General features: G+C 43.7%; 1 protein-coding gene across 2 annotated transcripts in view; it reads left to right on the top strand.

Annotated features, from left to right (window-relative positions):
* PHKG1 (phosphorylase kinase catalytic subunit gamma 1) overlaps positions 1–18,324 on the top strand; it is a 66,768-nt gene that overhangs the window by 30,292 nt on the left and 18,152 nt on the right. For both annotated transcript variants that reach the window (XM_040424805.1, XM_040424804.1), the window contains exons 4-5: positions 6,085–6,139; positions 16,766–16,831. In XM_040424805.1, coding sequence (XP_040280739.1) covers positions 6,085–6,139; positions 16,766–16,831 — 121 coding nt within the window. The remainder of the gene's footprint in view (positions 1–6,084; positions 6,140–16,765; positions 16,832–18,324) is intronic.

The raw sequence follows: 18,324 nt of genomic DNA on the forward strand, positions 1-18,324 counted from the left end.
GAAAGGCTTTATACGTCCGCTGTCTTCCTTCCCGGGTGGTCTGGCTAGACGAGCATGGCTCTGTTACGGCAGTCTGAAAACTTTCCTAAACTCCTTAGGCCCCAAAGAAAGGACTCTCTAGGGACCTCACTGCTTTCGAATCACTCTGCCTCCAATCATCTCCCCCCACACATCTAGTGTCTCTGGTATACGGGCTGCTCCAGAGGGAGGATGACTCTATTTCTGCCCTGCCTTTTGTAAGAGCATGGGAAAGAGAACTAGGGAAATCATTCTCTTCAGACCAATGGGAGAAGGCGTTTGTGTTATCGCATAAGTCGTCGGTAAGCTGCGGACTCCAGGAAAAGAATTTTAAGATCATGTCCAGATGGTACAGGACACCAGACCTGTTACACTCCTATTACCCTTTGTGCCCTAGTACATGTTGGCGGTGTGGAAAGGAGGTGGGCAACATGACCCATATTTGGTGGCAATGTAGTAAACTAACACCCTTCTGGAAGTCCCTGTATGACCTCTATGGCCAGGTCAGCGGTAGTACAGCCAGGTGGACTCTAGAGGGGGCGCTGTTTTCTATGTTCCCTGATTCTGTCTCCACTTTGAAAAAGGCCTCCTGAGATTCTTTGTACAAGCCGCTTGCCTGGTCATACCTAGATACTGGAAATCCACTATAACTCCTCAATTTAAAGACTGGCTCAACACTTTTGAGAAAATCCATAGAATGGAGGAGTTTCTGGCGGAAGATATAGGCAATACTAACTACTACTAAGTACTTAAAAATTTGGACTCCTTGGATTTTGTTCAAGGGTTCCAGTGAATTCCAATTATGGTTGAGCAGGGTTGATGCCAGTATTTAAAGGAACCGTTCTTCACTATATTGCTTATCAGGAAACAGTCCCTACCCCCTTCCTCCTTATGTGTCTCCTGTCTTGTACAGTGGGGGAAATAATTATTTGACCCCTCACTGATTTTGTAAGTTTGTCCAATGACAAAGAAATGAAAAGTCTCAGAACAGTATCATTTCAATGGTAGGTTTATTGTAACAGTGGCAGATAGCACATCAAAAGGAAAATCGAAAAAATAACTTTAAATAAAAGATAGCAACTGATTTGCATTTCATTGAGTGAAATAAGTATTTGAACCCCTACCAACCATTAAGAGTTCTGGCTCCCACAGAGTGGTTAGACACTTCTACTCAATTAGTCACCCTCATTAAGGACACCTGTCTTAACTAGTCACCTGTATAAAAGACACCTGTCCACAGAATCAATCAATCAAGCAGACTCCAAACTCTCCAACATGGGAAAGACCAAAGAGCTGTCCAAGGATGTCAGAGACAAAATTGTAGACCTGCACAAGGCTGGAATGGGCTACAAAACCATTAGCAAGAAGCTGGGAGAGAAGGTGACAACTGTTGGTGCGATTGTTCGAAAATGGAAGGAGCACAAAATGACCATCAATCGACCTCGCTCTGGGGCTCCACGCAAGATCTCACCTCGTGGGGTGTCAATGGTTCTGAGAAAGGTGAAAAAGCATCCTAGAACTACACGGGAGGAGTTATGACCTCAAATTAGCAGGGACCACAGTCACCAAGAAAACCATTGGAAACACATTACACCGCAATGGATTAAAATCCTGCAGGGCTCGCAAGGTCCCCCTGCTCAGGAAGGCACATGTGCAGGCCCGTCTGAAGTTTGCCAATGAACACCTGAATGATTCAGAGAGTGACTGGGAGAAGGTGCTGTGGTCTGATGAGACCAAAATAGAGCTCTTTGGCATTAACTCAACTCGCTGTGTTTGGAGGAAGAAAAATGCTGCCTATGACCCCCAAAACACCGTCCCCACCGTCAAGCATGGGGGTGGAAACATTTTGCTTTGGGGGTGTTTTTCTGCTAAGGGCACAGGACAACTTATTCGCATAAACGGGAAAATGGACGGAGCCATGTATCGTGAAATCCTGAGCGACAACCTCCTTCCCTCTGCCAGGAAACTGAAAATGGGTCGTGGATGGGTGTTCCAGCACGACAATGACCCAAAACATACAGCAAAGGCAACAAAGGAGTGGCTCAAGAAGAAGCACATTAAGGTCATGGAGTGGCCTAGTCAGTCTCCGGACCTTAATCCAATCGAAAACCTATGGAGGGAGCTCAAGCTCAGAGTTGCACAGAGACAGCCTCGAAACCTTAGGGATTTAGAGATGATCTGCAAAGAGGAGTGGACCAACATTCCTCCTAAAATGTGCGCAAACTTGGTCATCAATTACAAGAAACGTTTGACCTCTGTGCTTGCAAACAAGGGTTTTTCCACCAAGTATTAAGTCTTTTTTTGTTAGAGGGTTCAAATACTTATTTCACTCAATGAAATGCAAATCAGTTGCTATCTTTTATTTAAAGTTATTTTTTCGATTTTCCTTTTGATGTGCTATCTGCCACTGTTACAATAAACCTACCATTGAAATGATACTGTTCTGAGACTTTTCATTTCTTTGTCATTGGACAAACTTACAAAATCAGTGAGGGGTCAAATAATTATTTCCCCCACTGTATATGTGTATCATTGCACTCTGTGGGGGATTCATTAAGCATTTATACACTGCTCAAAAAAATAAAGGGAACACAAAAATAACACATCCTAGATCTGAATTAATTAAATATTCTTCTGAAATACTTTGTTCTTTACATAGTTGAATGTGCTGACAACAAAATCACACAAAAATGTAAAATTGGAAATCAAATTTTTCAACCCATGGAGGTCTGGATTTGGAGTCACACTCAAAATGAAAGTGGAAAAACACACTACAGGCTGATCCAACTTTGATGTAATGTCCTTAAAACAAGTCAAAATGAGGCTCAGTAGTGTGTGTGGCCTCCACGTGCCTGTATGACCTCCCTACAACGCCTGTGCAAGCTCCTGATGAGGTGGCGGACGGCCTCCTGAGGGATCTCCTCCCAGACCTGGACTAAAGCATCTGCCAACTCCTGGACAGTCTGTGGTGCAACGTGACGTTGGTGGATAGAGCGAGACATGATGTCCCAGATGTGCTCAATTGGATTCAGGTCTGGGGAACGGGCGGGCCAGTCCATAGCATCAATGCCTTCGTCTTGCAGGAACTGCTGACACACTTCAGCCACATGAGGTCTAGCATTGTCTTGCATTAGGAGGAACCCAGGGCCAACCGCACCAGCATATGGTCTCACAAGGGGTCTGAGGATCTCATCTCGGTACCTAATGGCAGTCAGGCTACCTCTGGCGAGCACATAGAGGGCTGTGCGGCTTTCAAAGAAATGCCACCCCACACCATTACTGACAATGCCAAACCGGTCATGCTGGAGGATGTTGCAGGCAGCAGAACGTTCTCCGTGGCGTCTCCAGACTCTGTCACGTCTGTCACATGTGCTCAATGTGAACCTGCTTTCATCTGTGAAGAGCACAGGGCGCCAGTGGCGAATTTGCCAATCTTGGTGTTCTCTGGCAAATGCCAAACGTCCTGCACGGTGTTGGGCTGTAAGCACAACCCCCACCTGTGGACGTCGGCCCCTCATATCACCCTCAAGGAGTCTGTTTCTGACCGTTTGAGCAGACACATGCACATTTGTGGCCTGCTGGAGGTCATTTTGCAGGGCTCTGGCAGTGCTCCTCCTGTTCCTCCTTGCACAAAGGCGGAGGTAGCGATTCTGCTGCTGGGTTGTTGCCCTCCTACAGCCTTCTCCACGTCTCCTGCTGTACTGGCCTGTCTCCTGGTAGCGGCTCCATGCTCTGGACACTACGCTGACAGACACAGCAAACCTTCTTGCCACAGCTCGCATTGATGTGCCATCCTGGATAAGCTGCTCTACCTGAGCCACTTGTGTGGGTTGTAGACTCCGTCTCATGCTACCACTAGAGTGAAAGCACCGCCAGCATTCAAAAGTGACCAAAACATCAGCCAGGAAGCATAGGAACTGAGAAGTGATCTGTGGTTACCACCTGCAGAACCACTCCTTTATTGGGGGTGTCTTGCTAATTGCCTATAATTTCCACCTGTTGTCTATCCCATTTGCACAACAGCATGTGAAATTGATTGTCACTCAGTGTTGCTTCCTAAGTGGACAGTTTGATTTCACAGAAGTGTGATTGACTTGGAGTTACATTGTGTTGTTTAAGTGTTCCCTTTATTTTTTTGAGCAGTGTATTTTATGCTGTATACTCTCCGCTTGTCCCATTTCTCGACAGTGTTCATCATCTCTCAAATGTGAAGTTCTTACGATTGTCTGTTCATTTATGTACTCAGCCTCGATCTGCAATCGAGGTCTGATGTTGTATCACATCATTTTCTCTGATCTTGCTAATAAAAGTAATTGAACAACATACAGTCGAGTGAATGCATCCTTATGACGAAGAAGACAGCTCAGTCTGTCTAACTGTATACCAATGTTCCCCCAGCAGGCAGAGAGATGGTGTAGATGGCTCCACTGCACCTATGATGTTGTACTGAGGCATTATGGGATGAGGAATTGAAAGAAAGAGGGTGAAAAATAAAATTCAATTTTATATCTGCGCAGAGGCAGACAGGAGCGTGAACTGCGGAGGAATACGGAAAATCCTTTCAAAATAAAAAAACAACAACAACTAATATCTACATAACTACATGCTTGCATCTAAATAACAAAACTGAAATGATGTACAAGAATGAGGCAAACAGACATCATAATAATATATTTCACATGCTTTCTTTTAAGATTCGTTGTTGCACATCTCACATGTTTCTAATAAAGCGAACGCTGGGACTGGGACCAACAGTCGCTGTATTCTCTCTCCTAATAAAACACTACTCGAAACACAAATAAATGTGTTTAAAGGGAATTTTTCACCAGGAAATTGACTATTAAACTAGGGACAAGGCCCTGTAGGGTTAGTTCAGCTAGAGGTAGGGGCTGGCAGAGAGAGCAGGAGAACTGGGAATGTCAGCGCATTGTGTTTGCTCTAATGGACAGTGTGAACACTGGTGTATATGAAGCTTGTTTGCTGTAGATGGACAGTCACATAAAAGATTTTAAAAAAACATGTTTATAACAAAAAACTAATTAAAATATTATGGAATTTCTGATTATACATTGTCTTTAAACTGCCGAACTCTGCCTGCAGCCACCACCACAAGGAGGTTACTTAAATCGGATTTATATAGCACCCAACTCTATATTAAAGGGATTCCCCAACCTCTATAATGACCCCCAAATGCCCAGGCCCCTCACACAGATTGTACGTACCTCGCTCCCCGGCACCTGTGTCGCTCCAGTTTCCTGTACAACTGCCGCTGCATCTACCTGTTGTGCGGATCAATACATCTGGCGAAGGGCGGGGCAGCTAAAAGCAGGCCGCGACGGGGACGAGCCGTCCTAGCATCACCCGCAATGCTAGGGAGGCTCGTTCCCATTGCGGCCTGCTATTGGCTCCCCGTCTCCAGAGGTTTTGATCCGCATGACAGGTAGATGCATTGGCGACCGTGCTGGCATTAGAAGCAACGCAGATGCCGGGGAGCAAGGTAACTACAATCTGTGTGAGAGGCCCGGGCACTTTTGGGGGGGGGCATTATAAGGGTTGGATAACCCTTTTAAAGACGTTGGCCCATCTTACACATTGGTGGCATATCGCTAGGATATGCCACCAATGTCTGATAGGTGCGGGTCCCAGAAAATGGAGCCCTCCATTCATTTTCATTTGACTGCCGAAAATATCCAAGCCCTTCAGCCCCATAGATGTGAATGGAGCGGTGGTCATGTTTGAGCATTGCGCTTCCCAATAATTTTGGCTGCTTGACTATTTTCAGCACTCCAATAAAGGTGGGACCCGCACCTATCCTAGCGATATGCCACCAAAACTCCGCCCTAGTGATGCTGCAGCGTGCAATAATTTTATTATTTAACTATATAGCTTTCTAAAGGAAAGCAGCCGCTAGGATCTCTGGATAACAGCTACTACTCCTATAAAGATATATTATGGAATTAATGGGCACTGAATTTTAGACTAATTGAAATAAAAACCTATGAAACAATAAATACAGGTCAATATATGTGCAGTAGTAACATATCCTTTTCTATTTATTCTTTACAGTCCAGCTGAAAGACAGTTATGAGTCCCACACATTTTTCTTCCTCATCTTCGACCTGTAAGTATACATTAGCTTGATTTGTTTCACTGGGTATTAGTATTGCAATTGCTAATAATAGTTATTAAACTTTAACAGGCATGAAAACTTTTGCAGGGGATTAAATTTGCAAGTATACAAAGACAATCAAAACTCCTTGAGATTCCTTCCTGAGAAATTAGGGAGAATTGTGCAATGAAATGTACCATGGCAGTCTGCCATGTTCTGAATCTGCAAACACTACGATACAGTATAGCAGGGGCGGTGCATTGAGATCCTTATCAATGACCTATGCAGTTTGCCAGGTTTAGACACCAGTAAGGACAAAGGTTAGGAAGGAGAGTCAGCTACCTTAGAATGCAGGTCTCTCCTGTGCCTAGGGAAGTGGCGCATCACAATGCCCCCCAATTAGTTCAGCCATATCATCCAGAAATGGCATCATTTTGTTGCGGAGTAAAGTTACAGCATGGGCAGGCTGCACAAGCCACAAAACTCTAATTAAACTAATTAGGATCACATTGTTTGGTTGTTCTATATTGTTAATGGTTGGGTATTGCAGCTGCCAACTAAACAGTGCTGTCCTAATTAGAGCCCACTGTTGCTCGTATAGCCACATTGTACTGAACCACAGGGTGGCTGCATCGCAACCGCGACATGACCGCGTCATGTGGTCGTACCTTAATGGTACAGCTGCACATAGAGAGTCCACTAGGAATTTTTTTCTGAAGCAGAAAATCTGCAGCATATCTGGCCAACATACAGAGCGAGTGGATTTTGTCACAGATTGTGGTACGGAAATAACGCAGTACACAAAGTGAAATTTGCACAAATCCACAAAGAGTGAGATCTATGGCAGATATCCAGAAAATAAACTGACACTGTGCCTGGCAGCTCTGGGTGACATCATGTCTCTGTGACGGATGATGTTGCAGATAGCTGGAAGTTATGGATAAACATCCGACTGGCTTGATCACAAACTAAGGAGCATAAAGGTTACCCCTATAAAACCCTAAGAGCTCACCCTGACTGCTATGCCCATGCAAAGGTATTTATGGTAGACGATTGCATGCCCCCGTACCTTACTATGTGACACCTGAAAACCCTATAATAGTGAGGGGACACGACCACCGGCTCCCTGCACTTAATACGGACGGAGTCAGGGTCACCTACAATCAAGCCAGCAAGGAACCACAAATAAAGGAAACAGACTTATCTGAGGAATCAGGAGAAGCCGCATCCAGCAGTGAACAACTCATCCAGGAAGAAGTATAAACCGCAAAGTGAGGCAGTATGGGAGGGAATATAAAGGGAGGCAATTAGTGTAAATAGGTGACAGCTGGGAGAAGGAAAGGAGATGACAAAGTGAAACCAAAACAAAGAACATCATGCAAGAGGTACAGAAGAACGTCTGCCAGACCTTCTCAGAGAGCTGGCGGTGACAGTCTCAGTAGATTTTCTTTTATGGTTGAGCTACTGTGGCTGTTATTTATATGGGGCAAAGAGCTGCATGGACATGGTCATACAATCATAGCCCAGAACGGAAGATAGGAGCAATAAATGTAACAGAAATACATTATAAAATTACAGCTACCTTCATAAATGATTATTTTGAAGGAGGTTGATGCAGACCGGAGAATAACTTTAAAGGGTTTCTGTCATCAGAAAAATCGTTATGTAGCTGTCTGACGTCAGCAGAACATAACTGTATGACTTATATCTCCCTGCCTGCCGCCGTTCGCGCTAAATAATGACTTTTATAATATGCAAATGAGCCTCTAGGTGCTAGTGGGGTGTTGCTGCAGCAAATCCCGCGTCTGCGCCGTCCATTTTAGTATTAGCCGCATTGAGTGAAGGACGCTCGCCTGCTGCCGTCCTTCACTCACTGCACCTGCGCCTAATACTAAAATGGACAGCGCAGATGCTGGATTTGTGGGGCACGGAGGAGACCGAGGATGTCAATCACCTTTACAAGGGCGTGCCAAGCGGTGAGAGGACGGAGCCTCTAGGTGCTACAGCAACACCCCACTAGCACCTAGAGGCTCATTTGCATATTATAAAAGTCATTATTTAGCGCGAATGGCGGCAGGCAGGGAGATATAAGTCATACCATTATGTTCTGCTGACGTCAGCCAGCTACATAACGATTTTTCTGATGACAGAAACCTTTAAGGTCTAAGAATAAGTACATAAAGCTGTGATAGATGTAAAAAGACACAGAGCAGGATACACATACTGTATAGACAACACCAAAATGATAATACTGGGAAAGAAAACCAGCAAGTACATAGTGACCTTATAAGCTCTTTTTATATCACTAGGATGCAAGACTTCTCAGTTTGTGTAGAATGACGTATAGACTCATCTGTGTTGGCCATAGACCCTACAGGGAAATTTCCCGGTGGGCCGATGCCCAGGGGGCCATTCAAACCCTCTTTATGGCTGCAGGCCAGGTACATAATGACCTGATGTTCAAGGGCCACATGTGCCATACTGTGGTTGGGGTGGCAATATTTTGTTCTGCCCTGTGGTATTTGCTTCTGCAGGGGCGGTTTTCTGTGCTGCACTACGGTATTGCAGACCCTGCCTACTTTAGTTGTCCCCGCCTATTTGTTTTGTCCCGTCTTTTGTCAATTTGGACCCACCTACAACATGGGGCCACTTTTAGTTTTTTTTCCAGGGCCACATTAAGTTCCCACTCTGCCCCTGGTTTTGGCACTTTATGCTAAATCACTGCTGTTTATTTGGTTAGTTTGTACTGATGTTATGTTTCATGGTCATTTGGCCGTTGTTTATATTTGTGCACCTGCTGGTAAACCTATATATAACCACGTTCTAGCAGTATGTTATATCCTATATATTGGTGTGATTTATTTTTTATATTATAGGTCCTTCCTATTTTATGTTATACTATGAAGGGACTGGATTGTAGAAAAAAAAAATCAGTTATGCAACTCCACTGCACTAAAATAGCATAGTCCATCTTTACACATGAACGAAGTCTAATTTAACTTCTAGGAAATGTGAAACTGAATACGGTAATACTGATATAAGCTAGACATCTGTGATGGATTCATGAAGTGCCACAAAGTGATAGCCCATGACCTGAATAAAAAAAAAATCATTACTTTTAAAAGGTATAAAAATTAGATATGCATGTTGTTGGCTTGGTTTAAGCAAATACACATCTTATGAATATTCTCGTTATTACTATGGCTATTACTGTCTTCAACTGCAAGTCATCAACCATGTGGGAAGCCTAGACAGTTCCTGTACATCTATCTCCCTTTAGGAAAACGTAATCTTCTGGACTTTACACTTCAACAGTTGAATGAGGTTTATGAATGTAATTCTAATAAGCTTAAGATATCTATCCGATGCCAGAAGGTTCTGAGTGATTCTCTCTACGGCATTCTGTGCATTGTTGGATATGGTACCTGCCATCGTGTCTGTATGACAGCTGACCCTGGAGACTTCTGACGGCCAGCTATTACAAGCTCAGATGTCCCTTTACCCTTTCGTTTAACTAGTTATAATTACTCTACATGATATTTTTTACCTTTTGCTCTGTCTCAATGCCAGGCTTAAAGTGAGACCTTCCCATAACTACTGGAGTATTTAGACCCTGACATTGTAGATGAGTCTGATATATCAGTTCATTAAAATATATTCAATACTCTTTCACATGCGCTTAAAATGTCATCAAATGGCCAGTTTAATCTCAAACCAAAACTCATTTGGATACTACTGATCTCCCCCACAATGTTAAAGTATACCTAAATGTTCAGATAAACTTAATTAAAACCTATCCTTAATAATGATGGAAATAATTTTTGTAATGATATATATATATATTTTTTTACTTTTCCTTGAGAAATAGGCACCTAGATTTCAGGTGCATATCACGCTTTGCAATCCATACACGGCTGACATGTCAAGGGTGTATGGAAGTACTGATTCCACTGGGACTGCACTGAGCACTGTAGGACACATGCCTGTACTTAAAAATATTTATCCCGTACATTGAATGGCAAAAAAATCAAAACTGCTGATTCAACATATTTTCGTTACTTCACCTCCCCAAAAAATTAAAAAACAAGGGATAAAAAAGTTGTACATACTCCCAAATGGTATCAATAAAAACTATAGACGCCCTGCAAAAAATGATCCTCACAAAGCTCCATAGATGCAAATATAAAAAAGTTATGGGGGTCAGAATATGGCGATGCAAAGAAAAAAATTATATATTTTTTTGAATATCAAAACACAAGTTATGAAAACAAGTTACGAAACTCCTAAAACTGTGGCAGAATTGTGTTTTCTTTTTCCATTTGCACCAAACTTGAATTCCTTCCAGCTTCCCATTACATTGTGTGCAATATAAAATGGTGTCATTAAAAAGTACAAATTGTTCTGCAAAAAAGAAAGCCCTATCAGGATCATAAGCTTCTTTTATCATTAAGGAACGAACTGAAAACACTTTTAAACACCAAAGCCGCGAACGCTTACCTAAAACTGCGACACAAACAGTATGCTCATGGCGACAATGGCAATAAGATAATGTCAGCTCTGATTAAAAAGCACAGAGAGCAAACACACATCAGCTCTCTACGGAATGCTGAAGGTACCTTAGTATCTGACACTGCAGATGTTGCTAAAGCATTCACTGCATATTACCGCTCTTTAGACAACATTCGCTCAAGTGAAACCCCTGCTGCGATCGATGATAGGTTGAAGAAAGTCGCAGACTTCTTGGATTCTCTCACCTTACCTGCCCTGTCTGAATCCGAAAAGGACTCTTTGTTAACTCCTATTACACTTGAAGAAATTAAGAAAACCCTCTCCTCCATCCCCCAGGGGAAGAGTCCAGGCCCCGACGGGCTTCCAATTTCATACTACAAAAAATTTCTCCCGTTATTAGGCCCCCAACTTGTTACCTATTTTAACGCCTTACTATCTGGTGCTGCCATGAACACACAGGCTTTGGAGGCGCACATAGTGGTGCTCCCTAAAGAGGGGAAAGATTTGTCTCTTCCATCCAGCTACAGGCCTATAAATGCAGATACTAAATTATGGGCAAAGATCCTGGCTCACAGAATAAACCCTCTTCTCCAGGGACTGATAGGGGGGGACCAGGCCGGGTTCGTGGGGGGTCGGGAGTGCAGGGATGGCACTTTTAGGGTATTACAAGCCATAGAATACACAACACGCAGCTTACCCTCCTCAGCACTGATGCCGAGAAGGCATTAGACAGGGTGGATTGGAAGTTCATGGAAGCCACCTTGAAAAAATTTGGATTCCCTCCTCATTTTGTCCATGCGGTGTTGTCCCTGTACTCCTCACCCCACGTGAGGGTTAGGGTCAATGGCGTACTTTCGCCCTCGTTTACCATTGCCAATGGCACCAGGCAGGGTTGCCCCCTCTCTCCTTCCCTTTTCATCCTATATCTGGAGACGCTATTACAGGCTATCAGACAGGACGATGACATTGCGGGGCTAAGGGTGGGCACGTTGACTCATAAGGTCGCCGCCTTTGCCGACAACATGCTGCTCCTCCTGCCGGAACCTGTGAAGGCGTTCCCAGCTATTCTGGGTCTTTTCGAGTCCTTTGGCCATTTATCTAACTTCAAGATAAATCTTTCTAAATGTACAGCAATGGGGGTCTGTGTCCCAGATGCAACCATTTCATTGCTGTCCCAAGATCATCCCTTTCAATGGTCAACTTGTGTCACCTACTTGGGGGTGAAGATCTTAGCACGAATAGATCAGGCCTATCAGTTAAATTATGTTCCTCTCCTTGCTGATATTAAAGAACAATTAAAACATTTAGATATTCCATTTGTCTCTTGGATGGGGCGGAAAAATATAATTAAAACATTTATTCTTACCAAACTGCTTTTTCTAATCCAGACATTGCCTATATACTTGCCGGACTCTTATTTCCTGGACCTGCGTAGGATCGTTTCGGGCTTCGTTTGGAGGTGGGCACGTCCGAGGTTGGCGTATGCTTTGCTAACCCTTCCCAAACACAGAGGCGGCTTTGGCTTGCCAGACATCAAACTATACTACGGGGCTATTCAACTCCGTTTATTGAGTGAATTACTAAACATGAACATTAAAAAATTGGGTTGCCAAATTGCCCGCCAATTAATATCTCCGGATGTACTTGCCCGCCTCTGGATGGCTGGATATGGTCCTGCGCATTGTCTAGATGCACCACTCCTTCTTAAAGGACTTTTAGTCTCTTGGAACGCTGCAGCTAGGAGGTTTGGATTTCACCCTGGTCCCTCGCCCCTTCTCCCCATGCACCTGCTGCCGTACTGCTTGTCTTCAAACTATTCAGATGTTCTGGGAATCTGGCCTGCCTTTAATGCTTTTGCTGTGGGGGATTTCTTGGGAGATAGGCGGGTCCCATCCTTGGAGGACCTCCGGGCATCGCGGATGGCTTTGAGCTGGACCCCTTTGCACTACTCACATTTTTCATTTATATGTCAACAGTACCTTGTCAAAGCTAACAAGAACTTTATACCCTCTTGGTTCGACACTCTTGTGGCCTCGCCCAAACCGGCGAGAAAGATTATCTCGCTAATTTATAACAAGCTGTTATTAGAAGGTGCACCTGGCAGACCGGCCTTCATTAAAAGGTGGGAGCAGGATTTAGGTATAACCTTGTCGGATGAGACTGTCTCTTCGCTACTGAGGAATTCTCATGGGTTCTCCAGATGCATTAGAATCCAGGAGAATTCCTTTAAACTGCTGACGAGATGGTACCGTTCTCCGGAGGTGTTGCATAGGTTGGACCCTCTCACTTCCCCAGCCTGCTGGAGATGTCACGAAGAGGTCGGCACACTCTCACATATATGGTGGTCGTGCAGGAGGGGGGGGTCTCCCAGTTCTGGTCTGCGCCTAGTAAGATATTGCAACAAATTTGCCCCTCGGCCCCTCCTCTCTCTCCGACTTTGGTACTACTCAATGTGCCTTCAAAAGACTTCCCCTTGCACAAATACTCTATTAGCACACATGTTGTCGGCGGCCAAACTTTTGATCCCTCTACATTGGCTCTCGACACAAGTACCTTCAACTGAAGAATGGACCCAAAAGGTTCATGAGATCTGCAGGTTCGAGGAATTAACCAGTTGGGAGACCCTCTCGCACGACAAATTTATTGGCCTCTGGGGACCATGGCTAAAATGGCTGGAGACGGAGTCGCGGAACACGTGTCCTCCCCCATGTGATGCAGTTACATCTCCTCTTCATTAACTAACCCCTTTGAGCTATGCATCCTCTAATGTATGCCATACTTATTTAGTCATGTTAGTGGTTATGTCTCTTCCAACATTTGTCTGATATTTTATTGTACTCGCTTGCTCTCCTCCTGTCTTTTTGACTAAAGCTGGTCATACCCTTACAGGAACCTGCTTCTTCTTATATGTCATATTTACTATTCATGTCATGTCTGCCTAACAAGCCTATCTCAACGTATTGTTTCTATCTTTACGCTGCTGTACCTACATTTTACATCATTGTATCGTATCTGCCCTCCTCGATTGTTGGGCTGTCGCCCGTTTATTGTTCTTGTCTTTTTTACCATGCTTGTCGTGATAAATAAAGATTTGTTAAAAAAAAAAGAAAAGAAAGCCCTCATACAGCTATGTGAACAGAATAATATAAAAGTTATGGCTTCAGAAAGTCATGGAATAAAACATTTTAAATTGGCCCCGTCCTTAAGGGATTAAAGCACTATTAATTTCTGATTTATAAGGAAAGGGTTTATATGTATAATTTAATTAGAAAAACAAGTACAATAAGCATGAACTAAGTGACAGACTGCTATAGAGTGTGAAAGGACCCGGAATGGTGGAAGGTGAGAATAGGTCAGGGTAGAATCTGCCTGCAGATGGTAGTGAAGTGGCAGCATAGTTATTGTTGATTGTAGGCTTTTCTGAAGTAGTCAGTTTTCAGGTTGCTTTTGAAGGTCCCTTGGGTGATCAGATTCTGATGGTTTGGGGTAGCAAGCTCTAGAGTATGTAGGATGCACAGGAGAAATCTTGGAGATAATTGTGTGAGGAGTAGACAAAAGTAGAGCAAAGGAGGATGCCTTTGAAGGGCAGGAGATTATGTGTCGGGATGTATCGGGTGATGTTGCAGTAGTCTAGGTGGTAGATGATGTTTATCATTTTTGTTGACTCATGGTTGAGGAAAGAGCACATACAAGAAATGTTTTTGAGTTGGAGCCAGCAGGAGTAAATAAGGGCTTGGATGTGCGGTTTGAAGGACAGGGCCAAATCAAATGTTATCCCAAGGTTTGTAGTGATCTATGGCAGTTAAGTGAGCGGGTCTAAACGAATGAACTGAATAGGTCCAATGTTTTGTGCTGATTAATTGCATAATGTACCAGTATATTTATAGAAGTGAAAATGTCAGCAGCATGTTAATTTGATATGTCATAGTGATATATCAAAAGGTTTGATTGGTGGGGTTCCAGGTGCTGACACCCCACCTAGTGCTAGAACAAAGTTCTCACACAAGACGCTGTCTCCTCACTGTTAAAGATGGGCTCAACAAAAGTCTAGGAGCCTCTCTCTATCCCATCTCCTGGAACAATGAGATACAACACTCTGTACGACCACCTCTTTCTCCTTGTTCTAGCGATCGCTGGGGTTTTCAGCACTCGGATGTTACTGTATGGGTGCTGTGGCAAAACCAAACATTTACTTTGTAGGGTATATATCAAGATCAGACATACAGAGAAGGCAACCAATTTTTTTAAAATGTGGATAAACCCATAAGCATATACAATTGCATAATAATATGGCAAACTACATACTATTCTAGACTTCATGGTCTTAAAATAAATCTGGCAGCAGAACAGACCCTTTACATTTCAGCATAGAGGCCAAAGTAAAGCTTCATCCACATGCGTTATAAATTTAAAACAAATGTAACAAAAAAACATTGCAAAGGGTGAACTCCATGTGAAAATCTTCGACTTAACTTATTGCCGCTGATATTTTAAAATTCAAACCGCATACCAATTTCTGCTCAATTTTTTTCCCACAGCAGGAGGGTGAGATTTTGTCATGGCGCAGTGTGGGTGGTGAACTCCACACCAAACACAGGAGGGAAGGGAAAAGGTACTAGGCCTGGAAACTAAGGAAAGGGGAAAGGTCACCACCTAGTGAATCCCTAAACCGAGTCCTGACTACTATCATTATGAACAGACCTCGATGGTAGGAATGTTCATACGCAGAAACCTAGAGCTATATCTGACCCTAAAGGGCCCTGGAAATAGTGTCAGGACAAAAGATGACCTGTTTCTTCCCAGCTGAAGGAACAGGAGACTCCCTCAGGCCTAATACCAAAAGATAGGGGAATACAACAAAGAAGAAATAGGGAAGAGATACTTAACTCTGAAGTACGTGGACGAGCAGGAACTCAGAGGAGAACCAAACACCAGCACTTCCACAACCAGAAAGGAGCTATCAACCACATAGCATGATGCGTGAGACCAAACTAAATAGAGGAGTTGGAATGACCACTTAAGCTACACCTGAGACAAGAGGTGTGGTCATAACGAGCAACAACACAGAAACAAGTGAAACCAAAGAGGCTGTCAGATCACATCACGTGCAGCCAGTCTCTTAGATCTTCAGACCCCTGTCACGGGAGAGACCGTGACAGATTTACTGTATTAACTGGACTTGGAGCCAATAACCCCTGGGGTCCTAACGTGTGCTACTGAACATAAAAAAAAAACCACTCACTTGTCCATGGTCCCGCAGCTGTTCCATTGCTGGCTGCTTCTGGTCCCCGCAGGAACAGAAAGCGGCTTGGTCCTGTGACCGCTGTGTGTGGGAGCAGAGCAGTGGTGGGACCACAGACAGGTGAGTGGGGTTTTTAATTTTCAGGGGCAGGGAAGGACCACAGAGGTTGTCGGCCCGAAGGCCGAAATTTCATCCACTTTGCTGCTACCGCAATACGATGCAAAATTTCCACCAGCCAATCCAGAAAGAAAATATATATGGTAATAAGGATGTTTGGCAACTTCCTTCTGCCAACTCGCCAAGAAGAATCATATGACACTCTACCACAGTCACTAAAAACGTTCACTTTTTGCCACTGCTGACTAACGTACTGTACATAAACGCATCCACTGGTTTGGTGTTGTAGGGGATTGTTCAATTATCTAAATGTACATAGAACCCTGGTGGAAAATTCCTCTTAATTTTCCTTGGGAACCTGCCATCACTTTCATCTCTTTTTCTGCACAGATGTTAGGCCGGATCTACAAATAGATATGTTGTTGCAAACTCATCGATCTGTCACTAGTTTATGTTGCCTTTAGTTAGGACACCATAAAATTGGTGACATATTCTCTTTAACTGGCAGATCCTGCACTGCCACTCTCGTTCTCCTTGCCGTGCTCTGCAGCAGTGACATCACATTGACAATATGAGCCCGGCCGGTAGTCAATGGGTCCACGCCGCAATACGGGATTCACACTGCCGGGCCTGAGCATTGCGGACCGCAGTTTGCGATCCTCAGCACGGGTACAGATGGCCTTTGGTCGTGTGAATGAGCCCTAATTCGTACATTTGCATCGAGACATACAAAATAAAAAAATCTAATTGCTATGTATTATCTCTTTTAGGATGAAAAGAGGGGAACTATTTGATTACCTGACAGAACAAGTTACCTTGAGTGAGAAGGAAACAAGGTACTGTCCTGAACTCTTGGCTTGAAAAGCTAAATTAAAAATGTATCATCTATTCATGTATGGAAAGAATTCATTGTTATGAACAGTCTATTGTGGTCATAACTTAAAAAAGGGCTGTCCATCAGTAGCTGATTGGCGAGGGTCCAAACCCCCCATCCTTCCCAATTAGCTGTTCGGCAGTGGTTCCGGCGTTGGAAACTGACCGCTTGGTCTACAAAGTAGACTTTGCTTGTCACTACAGCACTGCTCTCATTGAAGTCAGTCCCGTGATCCCAGTAGCGCCACTGATTTGTTCATTGTGACACACGAGAGAGCTTTCTGCATTGGCTCATTCAATTAGCTAAACCAGTTTCTTATTTGTCATGGCTGTTCAGAGATAGAGAAAGAGGGCTAGCTTAGCCAGACTACCAGCTCCCTTCCAAAATGTGACCGACACATAATGAGGAAGCTCCCTGCCGGTAATGCAATAGGCTTTCAGGATGACCAAATCAGCACGACCTTGGGAGCAGTTTTCACAAAGAAAGTATATTAGGTGTTTTCATTCACATTTTGCTAAACAACTATATTACGGTACTTGTTAAATTACCAAGAAAACCCCTTTAAAGAAGTAATGGTGAACCTAGCACCAATGTGAAGCTTTACTTGCACATACCTGGTAATGCTCAGCGATCAACTACAAAGATATAAAACTGATATAAAGTGGGCTCATGCTACTTTCACACTAGCGTTAATATTTTCGGTATTGAGATCCATTATAGGGTCTCAATACCGGAAATTTGTCCCCATTCATTGTCAATGGGGTCAAGACTTAACTGTACAGAACGGAATGCTCCAAAATGCATTCTGTTCCGTTCTCATACCGGAGAGCAAACCGCAGCATGTTGTCCTGGGATGCGGAGCAAGACTGATCCATCATGACCCACAATGCAAGTCAATGGGGACGGATCCGTTTTCTATGACACAATCTGACACAATAGAAAACGAATCCGTCCCCCATTGACTTTCAGTGGAGCTCATGACGGATCCGTCTTGGCAATGTTAAAGATAATACAACCGGATCCATTCATAACGGATGCAGATGGTTGTATTATCAGTAATGGAAGCGTTTTTGCTGAACACAAATTCAGTCGGATCCAGTAAAAACGCTAGTGTGAAAGTAGCCTCAGGCCTCTTTCACACAACAGTTTTTTTTTTTTCGTTTACAGGCCATTTTTTGCGTTCCGTATACGGTCCCATTCATTTCAATGGTTCCACAAAAAAAACATAATGTACTGCGTATGCATTCCGTTTCCGTATTTCCATTCCGTTGAAAGATAGAACATGTCCTATTATTGCCTGCAAATCACGTTTCGTGGCTCCATTCAAGTCAAAGAGTCCACAAAAAAACTAAACACATACGGAAATGCATCCGTATGTCTTCCGTATCTGTTCCGTTTTTGCAGAACTATCTATTGAAAATGTTATGCCCAGCCCAATTTTTTCCATGTAATTAC

This window comes from Bufo bufo, chromosome 3 (assembly GCF_905171765.1).
Source record: "Bufo bufo chromosome 3, aBufBuf1.1, whole genome shotgun sequence".
In the NCBI taxonomy this organism is placed as follows: domain Eukaryota; kingdom Metazoa; phylum Chordata; class Amphibia; order Anura; family Bufonidae; genus Bufo; species Bufo bufo.